At 43.8% G+C, this 12,286-nt stretch overlaps 1 protein-coding gene across 1 annotated transcript; it reads left to right on the plus strand.

Moving 5' to 3' along the window:
• Positions 1-1,094: 1,094 nt before the first annotated feature.
• On the plus strand, positions 1,095-9,655 carry SMIM23 (small integral membrane protein 23). The gene is made up of 4 exons (XM_026510666.2): positions 1,095-1,184; positions 8,881-8,932; positions 9,133-9,200; positions 9,443-9,655. Exons 1-4 carry the CDS (start codon positions 1,095-1,097, stop codon positions 9,653-9,655), a joined length of 423 nt encoding a protein of 140 aa, XP_026366451.1.
• The last annotated feature ends 2,631 nt before the right edge of the window (positions 9,656-12,286 follow it).

Below are 12,286 nucleotides of genomic sequence, written 5' to 3' on the forward strand. Positions count from 1 at the left end.
GAACGGTACAGCCATTCAAGAAAACAGTTTGATAGTTTCTTAACAAAACTATTATGCAATTACCATAAAACATGGCAATTTCCATCTAAGGCATCGCAGAGAAATGAAAACATAGGTTCACACAAAAACTGTGCAAGAATATCCACACCAGCTTTATTCATGAGGGCCAGTAACCGGGAATAGCCCAGACGTCCTTCAGTGGATGAATGGTTCAACAACTGTGTGCGTACATGCCATGGGGTACAATGTGGCGATAAAAAGAAACGAACTACTGATACACTCAACAATCTGGATGAATCTCTGGAGATTTATGCTAAGTACAGAAAAGCCAACATCCAAAGTTTGCATATTTGATTTAGCATTTTTGAAAAGATAAAATTTTAGAAATGGGCAACAGATTCGTCATTGCCAGTGGGGGAGAGGGGACAGAGGGAGGGCGGGGGGCATCCAAGGGCAACACAAAAACCGTCTGGCTTGGGAATTCTGTATCTTGACTGTAGCAATGGATACCCAAACCTACACACACGACAAATATTTAGAATTAAATACACATCCACAAATGAGTACAAGTAAAACAGGAGAGATGTGAATAAGATGGATAGATCGCATCGGTGGCAAACCCCAGCTGTAATACTGTATCACAGCGGGTGCAAGATGTTACCGCCGGGGGAAGCCAGGTGCAAGGTACACCGGATCTCCTGTATTACTTCTTACTATTGCATGTGTGGTTACAACTATCTCAGTAAAGAGTTCAGCTAAAAGTTTTATTGTTTTGTACTTAAAAACTCGCATTTTACTAAACATTTGAAGATACAGAAGAAAAATATCAGAAAAATTATCATCCTGAAATATAATATTTTGATGCACTTTTTTCTGGTTTTTGTTTTTTACATTTATGTGAAAAAAAATGTGAGGGACTGGAATAAAAATCAGGGTGATGACAAGGTGGGGGCCTTGCTGTCTCCCATCTTCTATGACATCAGAATTCAGTGTTTGAGGGATGCCTGGTGACCAGGGGCCAGGAAGGAGGAGGGTACCCATCTGCCTGTCAGGTGGGGGTACCTTGTTCTACCCAGACAGCCTGACCCGAGGCCATGGTGATCCAACAGGTGGGCAGCAGGGGGCGAGTGGCAGCGGAGCTGTTTGAAAGGAGAAGGGGCAGTCGCTGTGAGGACAAGAAACAGGTGAGGCCAGACCAGATGTATGCTGCCTTCCTCCCATCGGGGCTCCCTTTGCCACTGCAGACCGTAAGGCCCTCAAAGTCAGAGGAGGCCTTCAGCCCGACTCTCCCTGGAGCCCGACCTGGTGGGACACAGCACGCATGTTTCAGGGTTTCTTCCCCAAGTCCATTACTGATTGACTCTCTTATTTCATTCCCAGCAGAATGTATGGATTGTTTTAGTTTCCTCCTAGATCCCTAGTGCCTACAGTGGTGCTTGGTGCGTAATAGTGGCTGAATGAACGAAAGAACGAATGAATGAACGAACTGAAATAAATAGGATACGGCTGAATTGTAGAGCTCTTGGAGTATTTGTTCTTAGGGCTAAAATTCAAACCTCATGCAGAGTTTTGTCAAAATGGGAAATGTCATCACCTACAATGCACAGCCCAGGGCTCCCACCCCCTCTCTGTTTCATGTCTTACAACAGGCCCGAGAGGCAGCTATTAACAACCTCATTCACGGATGGATAAACCAAAGCTCAGAAAAGCAAAATGGCCATAGAGCCAGGACCTGCCAGCCTTTGAAACCAGGCCCATCGGATTCCAGGACTCTTAACAAGCTTACCCTGCACTTCATGGCCTCCCAGGTGGAGAAGTGAGGCAGGCGTGTAAAGAGGGCTGGGAATGTCACATAGGCCTTGCACCCCATGGGAAGAGACAGGACTTTGGTCTGAGATTAACAAGAGGACATTGAGGGGTTTTAAGCAGAGCAATGGATGACTGATCTCTATACGTTTCCAAAACCTGTGTTCACTCGTTCATTTAATACACATGCTCCAACTCCTCCCTTGTGCTGGACCTCACAGCACGATGGGGGCCTCGGGGGGCACCTCATCGTGCTGCAGTTTTTCCTAAAAAGAATTCCATAAATACCGAACCCCAGCAAGGCGCTTTTGAGAAAAATCCCCAAAAAAGTTCTGTGGTTCAAGAAATGCCGATGCTCTTGTCCGCCACCCCCCTTGGAGATTTACACTGCTCATTCCCATAATGAAGGCACTGAGAAGTTCTGCAGCAAGGAATTCACTTCTCTTTGTTAACCACAGCATTTCCCAGACCGATCGAATACAAAGTCCCAGCTTTTCTTTTTGAAAGACCTTTCAGCATATTTCAAAATCCATTTTACAGATGAAGCAATTGAGGCTCAGAGAGAAGAAATGATTTGGCTCAGGCCCCAAGACAGCACAAGGAGGAGAACTAAAACTTACTCCTGCCCCTGTTTCCCCCTTTGCCTTCCACACAGCACAAAATACAAACCCAGCAGCACGTGTGCTGGGGAAGACATCATCCTGTAAAGTACATGGACAGAGGGGTTGTTAAAGAAATAGCAGAGCATCAGGTCATGATCCCAGGGTCCTGGGATCGAGTCCCACATCAGGCTCCTTGCTCAGTGAGGAGCCTGCTTCTCCCTCTGCCTGCCTTTCTCTCTCTCTGACAAATAAATAAATAGAATCTTTAAAAAAGAAAAAGAAATAGAGCATTCAGCATGGAATGCTTAACAACCATTCTAAAGAATGAAACAGTTCTGTGTGTCTTATGTGAAAAGATTCCCAGGGAATATTGTTAAGGAAAAAAAAGTGCCCTAAAATTAAGTGTACAATGCGATAATCTACACTGGGCGTACACGCCCAGGCAGTCACCGCCACACACACCCCCCCACCGCCAGGTCAAGCTAGGGAACATTCCCGGTGCCCCAGAAGCCTCCTTCGGGCCCCTCCCAGCTCGTCCCCCGCTCCCCAACATAACCATGATTTCTGACCTCTATCATCATAGATGAGCTTTGTACTTTCTTGAATTTCATGTGAATGGAATCAGTGCGTAGCTTTATGCCTGGCTTCTTTCACTCGCCCGTGTATCTGTAAGACTCTGCCGGATTGTTGCTTTGTAATTTATTTTTAGTTTTGAAGTTAATCATGATAATAATATAGTTGCTAGTATATATAAAGAAAACTATCTGGGGGAGAGGCAAATCATGCGAATCTTTTCTCTTCTTTGTGATGGTAGCAGGTCTAAATCCTGCTTCACAAACGCGGGTAAGAAATGTGTTATTTCAAGTCAAATTAAATCTGACTCAGCCCGCATCTAGTGAGTTGGGGAAAATTCAGGGTTAGTCAATACTGTGTGTGCCTTAACCTTTTGTCCACTTTTGCTTGTCCCTGACACTGTCACTCTCCCAACTCACATTGCCTGTTGAAAACAGGTGTCTCTGAATTCGCTGTGCTAAGACCTGCCCAGACACACCACAAAGCCAGTGAGAGTGGGGGCCAGGCCCCTCCCAGGGTCAGGCTGCCCCTCTCTCTTCTCCCACCTGTCCAAAAGACCCCTTTCTCCTGTCCTAATCCTGGGACATCCACCAGAGTCTCCTAAATGATCCTGGACTGACCCAGGTACCAGCGAACGATGTCTCCAGGCAGCTCCTTCACTCCATCCTGCCTCAAAATGCCATGACGAGACTTGCCAGTAACAGGGGCCAGGCTAGCCCTCCCATTGCAGCAACCACAAAACTGATGACGCGTATGAGGCAGCTGCTCCCAGGTGAGGGCCAGCAGGCAGCACAAGAGTGCAGTCCGGAGGGAAGGAAGACTCATGAGCAGGAGACTCGACTCTTTCCCAGTGGCTGCTGCACGGAGGGGTACGGTCCAAGCTGGCATCGCAGTCCTGCTGAGCTGCAGAGTGGGGACGGGGAGGGGGGCAGCTAACGCACTGGACTCTGTAGGACAGATCACTGGAGAAGAGAGAGCTTCGTACTCAGGGGTTCCCCAGACTCCTTGCTGGAGGGGCTGGGACGTGCATGCAAAGGGCTGGATTAGCCGCTCTCACCAGAGTGGTTGCTCTGCGGTTGAGAGCAGAGCGGAGATCCTGGAGGTTGTCGGAATTCCAGCGCAGCTAGAGCAGAGGAACTCCTGAACACTCAGGCATCTATTTGAGAGCGCACATATACAGACATGTACGTGCATCAATGCACACACATATACAGACACGTATGTGTATATATACACATGCACACACACATACATACATATATTTGGAAAGAAAGAAAACTTTAGAAGCAATGGCCAGGGGCATCTGGGTGGCTCAGGTGGTTAAGCGTCTGCCTTCAGCTCAGGTCATGATCCCAGGGGCCTGGGATCAAGCCCCGCATCAGGCTCCCTGTTCAGCAGTGAATCTGCTTCTCCCTCTCCCTCTGCTCCTCCCCTCTGCTTGTGTTCTCTCTTCTTCTCAAATACATGAATTTTTTTAACAACCTAAAAAAAAATGAAGCAGCAGCAGCAGCAGCAGCAATGGCCAAAGTTTCCACATTAAGAAGGAAATAAAGAAGACTTAAACTCAATGATAGAAAGAAGAAACAGAGGCGCCTGGGTGGCACAGCGGTTAAGCATCTGCCTTCGGCTCAGGGTGTGATCCCGGTGTTATGGGATCGAGCCCCACATCAGGCTCTTCCGCTATGAGCCTGCTTCTTCCTCTCCCACTCCCCCTGCTTGTGTTCCCTCTCTCGCTGGCTGTCTCTATCTCTGTCGAATAAATAAATAAAATCTTAAAAAGAAAAAAGAAAGAAAGAAGAAACAATGATAAAATCAGAAATTAATGAAATAGAAAATGAAAATAATAAATAAAATTAATAAACCTTTTCTTTGAAAATTGGTAAAATTGGTAAATTTTTCATAGTCTAATTTTTTAAAAAAGAGAAAACACAGATTACCAATATCAAGAATAAAAGGGAACTATCACAATACCTCCTATAGACATTAAAAAGATATGAAGGTAGGGGCGCCTGGGTGGCGCAGTCGTTAAGCGTCTGCCTTCAGCTCAGGGCGTGACCCCGGCGATCTGGGATCGAGCCCCACATCGGGCTCCTCCGCTGGGAGCCTGCTTCTTCCTCTCCCACTCCCCCTGCTTGTGTTCTCTCTCTCGCTGGCTGTCTCTATCTGTCAAATAAATAAATAAAATCTTTAAAAAAAAAGATATGAAGGTAATACGAGGAGGGACTGGACGCCAATGCATTTGCTCACTTAGCTGAAATGTAGAAACTTCTTGGACAACACAGTTTACAAAAGTGACTCAAGGAGAAACAGAAAGTCCAAATGACTACAAGCCCAAAAGATTTCACCAATAAATTCTACCGATCATGTGACAGAAAAAGAAATAATGCCAATCTCACACAAATTCCTTCATAAAATAGAGGCGGAAGAAATGCTCCCTGACTCATTTTAAAGGGGCAACATAACCTTGACTCTAAAACTCCATAAACAGATAGAAAAAAAATCCAATCTCTCTATGAATATAGTTGAAAAGAACAACCTCCACACACAGAAGCAAATCAGCCCAGCAACACAGAAAAAGGCGAATGCATCATGAACACAGGGCTTCCTGCAGGAAGGTCAGGTATTCGAGTCAATCCACGCAACGTGCCGCAGGATCAGACAGGAAGGGCAGCACTTGGTCTCCCAGTGGATACGGGAAGTGCATTTCACTGATCCAGCGCTCATTCTTGGTAAAACTCTCAGAACAGTAGGATCACAAGGAAAGTGGAGAAAGGACAACAAGGAAAAAGCTACAACTCCCTCTACTTCGTGGTGAGCACTCCCACCCCGTCCCCCTAAGACACAGCGCAAGAGGAAGATGTTCGCTTTCGCCACTGCCACTGGCATTTTACTAGTGATTGCAGTCAATTTACAAGACAAGAAAAAAACTAAAGACTTTTTGAAAGATAAAGAGTAGAAAGCGTGAAGTAAAACTTCTTCCCAGACAGCATGATTTTTTATATACAAAATCCTAAACTCTACCAGAAAAAAAGGGAAGAATTAAGCCATAAGACACATAAGACACAAAATCAATTGTGTTTCTATAGACTAGCAACAAACAATTGGAAAATGAAAATTTGAAAACGATACTATTTTTAATAGCATCAAAACCCATAAAATACTTCAGAAAAATGAGGCTGGCCTCTACACTTGAAAATGATGAAACATTGCTAAAAATAACCGAAGACAATGTGATGGAGAGATCCACCATGATCACGGATTATAAAGTATGATATTTTAGAAACATTCTTTTTCGCCAAATTGAACCACAGTTTTAATGCAATACTAATAAAAATCCCAGCAGGTTTTTTTTTTTTATAGAAACTGCAAAGGTTGATATATACATATATATGTGAAAATGCAAAGGATCTAAGGTAGTCAGAAAAAATTTGAAAGGAGCAAAGTTAAAAAAAAAAACTCACACTATGATTTTAAGTGTTACGATAAAGCTGTATGGTCATCTAGACAGTGTGGCATTGACATAAGATAGAGAAAGGGATGGAAAAGCATAGTGACAGTGGAGAGAGCTATTAGGGATTGAACTGTGTCCTCCAAAATCCACATGTGGAAGTCTCAACTGTATTTGGGAATAATTAAGGTTAAATGAGGTCATAAAAGGTGGGTCTCTACTCCAATAGCACTGATGAGCTGATAAGAAGAGAGATACCAGGGATGCACAGAGAAAAGGCCATGTGAGGACACAAGGAGAAGGCAGCCATCCAGAAGCCAAGGAAAGAAGTTTCACCAGAAACCAACCCTGCCTCACACCTTGATCTTGGACTTCCAGTCTCCATAACTGTGAACGAATCAATTTCTGTTGTTAGGTCTGTGGTATTCTGTTATAACGGCTCCAACAAACTAATACAGATTTAGCACTGATATAAAGATTGATATATAGATCAATGAAACAGGATAAAATCCAGAAGCAGACCCACATAAATATGGTGGGCATTTTTGACAGAAAGCAATGCAATCCAATGAATAATTAGGCTTTTTAAACAAATGATTCTAGAATTGGACATTCATATGAGGAAAAGAATCTTGACCCTTCCTTCCCATCATATACAAAAATTAATTCAAAATGGACCATATACCTAAATGGAAAGTTATAAGATGCCGAGAAGAAAACAGAGGAAAAAATCTTCACAACCTTGAGTTAGACAAAATTTTTTAGACTGCATATAAAAGGCATAACCATAAAGGGAATATATTTGATCTGAACTTCATAAAAGTTGAAACCTCTTAACTTTCAAACACCCTGGTAAGAAAATGAAGCAGCAAGCCACAGACCTGGAGAAAATAGTCACAACACAAGCATCTGACAAAGAATGTATATCCGAAATAAATAAAGAACTACTAAAACTTAATAAGAAGACAAATTGCCCAATAAAAAAATGAACTGAGTTTTTAATAGACACACCCAAAAAGTAAGATACGTGAATTATGGTCAGTAAGTACATGAAAAGATGCTCAACATCTGCTATGGACTGAATGCTTATGTCCCCCCTAAATTCATATGTTGAAATCCTAGCTCCCAAAGTGATGGTATTAGGAGTTGGGGGTCTTTGGGAGATGATTCATGAGAGTGGAAGCTTCATGAATTGGAGTAGTGCCCTGCTAAAAAAAAAAAAGAACAAAAACAAATAACAACAACAACAACAAAAACCAAAGAGCTCTCTCTGCCCTCCACCATGTAAAGATATAATGGAAATGGACGGAACCCAGAAGAGTACCCTCACCAGAACCTGACCATGCTGCCCTCCTGCATCCCGAATTTCCAGCCCCCAGAATTCTAAGAAATAAATTTCTGTTATATAAGCCATCAGGTCTGTGGTACTTTGTTACAGCAGTGCAAATGGACTAAGACAACATCATTAATTGTCGGGGAAGTACATAGAAAAACTAGATCAAGGTACCACTACGCAACTAATAGAATGCCCAAAATCAAGAAGATTCCCGATGGGGACGTGGAGCAACTAGCATTCTCGTGTTGCTGGCAGAAATGTAAACTGGTTCAAACCCCTGGGAAACAAGTTGGTGGTTTCTTATCCAATTAAACATACACCTGCCAGCATTTTCATTTCTGGGTACTAACCCAAGCAGAATGAGAACGTACGTCCACACACAGAGTTGTACCCAGTGTTCATCAGCAGTTTTATTCATGATCGTCAGAAACTGGAAACAGCCCAAAGTCTATCAATAGGTAAAGAGATAAACTGTACCATATTCATACAATATGTTACTCATCAATAACACTGAACACACAAACACGGCGACATCCCACAATCATTATGTTGAGCAAAAGACTATGAAGTCATTCATGAAGTTATAGGCCAGGCAAAACTACTCCATAGTGACGGAGCAGATTAGTGGATCCCTCTGGCAGGGTGAGGGTAAGGAGGGAACAGACTGTAAAAGGGCACACGGGAACTTTCTGGGATGATGGAAATGTTCTTTCTCTTGCCTGGGATGGTAGTCCGCAGGTGTGGACATGTCAAAACTCATCAAACTGTACATTTAAAATGTGTGCATTTTATTGTCTGTGAATTATACCACAATAAAGTTGATTCCTCTTAAAGATCATTTAGAGCAAAAAATGGAAAGGCAAGGCAAGGAATGAGAACAGAGGGGGGTCTTCTCAGCAGGGAGAAGGGAGGGAAAACACCAGTGGAATGTCACTAGGCTGCCATGTTACCTACTTCTGCAAAGTTTGGGGGTTTTGTAGTAAGCATGCATGACGTAGATAACTGGAAAAAAGTTAAGCTCTAAAAATGACTTTACAGCACCCCTCTGTGAGGGCAGCAGGGATGCCTGCCTGGCCCCCAGTGAGTCACCTCCTTCCTCCTCTTCTTGCCACCAGACACTGTTGGCGTTGCTGATCTTGGTGCTGTACGTGGGCACAGGAATATCAGGTGAGCATTCTGGAAGCTGAGAAAGGAGGAGCCGAGCCCACCCGGAGTCAGGAGGGGTATTCTGGAGATGGCTGCATGCCAACAGGCCCTCCAAAGCTTGCCTTCTCCTCCCCTCTTCACCCACTGGGATGACCAACCATGTTTATTTCAATGACTGCTCATTTGCCCTTGTTAAGAGGTGATGTTTGTGCCTGTTTCAGGAAGAAGTTGGGAGGTGTCAGAAAGGATCAGAGAATGTAACTATCCCCAGAATCCTGTGGCTTCCCAGGTAACATATTCAAAAAAGATGCTGAGGGGATGCCAAGTTTGGCTGAGGAAATCTGGGAAGGCTTCCCAGAGGTGTTGTGGGTGACTGGATCTTGAAGGCTAAGTAGGAGCTGGCCAAGGGGAGAAGGTGGGGATGGCACTCCAGACAGAAGGAATAGCTTTTGCAAAGTCTCAGGAAGCTTTTCGAAAAAAGGGGTCCTATGTGAAAAAGCTCAAGATGTAGTTTTGATGTCTGCCTTTCAGGGATTTGAATACCAGACCAATGAACCCACAGAAGAGCCAATAAATGTCATCAGAACCTGGTTGAAGGAAAACTTGCATGTTTTCTTGGAGAAGCTAGAGAAAGAGGTGCGAGAGCTGGAGCAGCTGGTCCGGGACCTGGAGGAGTGGTTAGATGCTCTTCTGGGAGAGGGGGACCCAGAGGATCCCTGCTCCAACTTCAAAAATCACCTGTGAGGGCCCAGGGCTGGAACCTGGGGAGGACGCCAAGCAGAAGTGGAGAGTTGGGGAGGGGGGAAGAGCTGCCAGGGGCTCGTCTAATAAGGGCTGAGCTGTGACACGTGGATGTCAAAGCAGGCAAGAAAATAAAATAGTTGGGACACTAAGAACCTTGCTGGCACCACTGCTGGTTCATGAACGCTGTCAGGACGACCCCAGGGCTCTGCTGAGATATCCTCCAGCCCACCAGAACTCTGGGGCACTGAAACCAAGCCGGCCTTGGCATCAGGGATCTCGCCCACTTACCTGAGATGTGGTACAAATCCCCTAACCTGTCAGAGACAAAACTGCCTCATTAGTGAAAAATCAGGGACGCCAATTCGCCCCACAGCTTTACAGTGAGGACCAGACGTGTATATGCAGAGTGCGTCCGGCATCGAGTAGGTACCTGATAAACAGCTCTTCCTTTCTTCCATTCCTTTTTCTCCCTCCCTGGAACTTAGCAAGAGGACACTGGTTCTGGAGTATATAGACGTTATGTGGCAATTCAACCCTCAGACACTGCTGCTAGCAGCAGAAATTGCCAGAACCCTTGCGGAGGGCAATTGGTGATAGCCGTCAAATCCACAAACGCATTTACCATTCCACCCAGCAATCTGCTTCAGGGATTGAGCTCATACATATATGAGGTCTCATCTATATATCTATATGCATATATAGATATGTTTATCATATATATAACATGTATATAACCTAATGGAATTATATATACATATATTTATATATAATATACTAAAATTATATTATATATAATTCATCATATATATGAAATGTATACTTATATCATATATATACACACACGTGTGAATTACGTGTCTGTAGTGTTACTCTCCTGGCTTCATATATAATAGCAAAACAAAGGAAACAACCCAAATGATATCAGTAGGGCCTGTTCAGTTAGTAGAGGTGCAGCCAAACAGTAGATACCCGGTAGCTATGAAAGCGAATGAGGATGCTTTCCTACTGATAAGAGAAGAGTCTACAGGAAAGGTTGTTAAATGAGAGAAATCCAGGCATAAGAAGAGCACGGGACAAGAAGCTCTATGTTGTTGATGATGACGACAATGTTACGGAATGTGCAAGAAAACTCTAGAAGGATATAAAACGGGTGGGAGGCGGGTTGGGGGAGTTAAAAGTGGGCAAATGTATGACCAGGATGAAAGGGAAACTTTTCACATTCTTTTATTTTTAGACTACATGATTGTTTTGCTTATTCAAATACTTTTTAAAAGAAAATTACCTATTCTTTTGCTTGCAGAGAAGGACTGGAATCCAGTGTATACAAGCAAAATAAGAATATCACTATGATGAAATTAGGAGTGACTTAATGTTTTTAAACAGCGCTAAGAGAAAACCCTCTCTTTTGATTAACTTATTTTGATTAAACGATGATAATTCTTATCTAGGATTTTCCCTTTTCCCCTTGACTTCCAGGAAGCTCACCGTTTAGCTGTCCATGGTGGGAATTACATCAGCCTCCCTTTTTTGGCCTACTCGCCCCTTTCTAAGATTTTTTGTTGTCTGCTTTAGTGGAGTTATTATATATGTGCCAATCATTAGATCCACCTCAAATCTTTGGAAAGTCAGGAGGGGTCCAATTCAAATCATCGCATAGAAAATCTGACTGATGGGGAATGGCTCAGCAATTCTGCTTGCCGGGAGGAATTATTCAGTTGCCACTTGGGAAGGAAAAAATCTTTGCAAGTTATGGTCATAGTTTTGCCACTTTGCCTATGTGTCAGACGCTGGGGACCAGAATCGGTTTTTCTCGTTTGCAGCTATGTCAGCCAGCGTTCTGCAGGAAGGTCTGATAATGATATTTCTTCACATTAATTTTTACAGTTACTATAAAGGCTGTAGTAACATACCCAAAATCATGTCGATGTGCTCTACTGGTATTCAGAGCTTCCCAGGCAGAATTTTGACGATACACAGGTTTAGCCGAACACACACTTCAGACTCTAGCCCCCATCTAAGTTGCAACTGTATTGTACCTGTAATATATGTCTCTGTGTATATTCATATTTACATATATTATATATGTTCTCTTTTCTATATATTATATAGTTGTAAATATTTTTATAAAACATGTGTGTATATAAAATTGGGGGATACACAAATAAAAGAAAATGGAGCCTAGATACTTGAGGATTGAAACCAGCCCTGTGGTTATTAGCAGAGCCTCTGAGCAGAGGGGTCACACTCTGAAAGCTCTCAGGCATCACCCCCATGAACCCACACACCTGATAGAAACAGCCCCTGAGGGTGTGGGGCTGCAGCCCACTGACGGTGGTCACTTTGGTATGTTGGCTTGTGTGCCCATAAGAACAGCAAGCCACTCAGGGCGGCTCAGGCAATGAGGGTTTGTTATGGCACAACACGGGAGCCAGAATCTCATGGAAATCAGGAGCGTACCATAACCTGGGATCCTGGAGACTGGAACAGGAAGGTCTTTGAGAACCCAAGGTATCCACTGAGATGCTCCAGGAGCCCTGCCACAAGAATCTGAGAGCTTACCTCTAGCTTTTGACCTTTACCTTGACTTGGCCACTCTCTGGGTCTCTGCTTCCTTTTTTTTTTTTTTTAAAG

This window comes from Ursus arctos, unplaced genomic scaffold (assembly GCF_023065955.2).
Source record: "Ursus arctos isolate Adak ecotype North America unplaced genomic scaffold, UrsArc2.0 scaffold_15, whole genome shotgun sequence".
Classification (NCBI taxonomy): Eukaryota; Metazoa; Chordata; class Mammalia; order Carnivora; family Ursidae; genus Ursus; species Ursus arctos.

Bases quoted from the DNA above. Each gene is read 5' to 3' on its own strand.
- SMIM23 (XM_026510666.2), top strand. From the start codon at position 1,095: ATGGTGATCCAACAGGTGGGCAGCAGGGGGCGAGTGGCAGCGGAGCTG. The intron at 8,933-9,132 runs GTGAGCATTCTG...TGCCTGTTTCAG, and splicing joins CGTGGGCACAGGAATATCAG to GAAGAAGTTGGGAGGTGTCA. The intron at 9,201-9,442 runs GTAACATATTCA...TCTGCCTTTCAG, and splicing joins AGAATCCTGTGGCTTCCCAG to GGATTTGAATACCAGACCAA.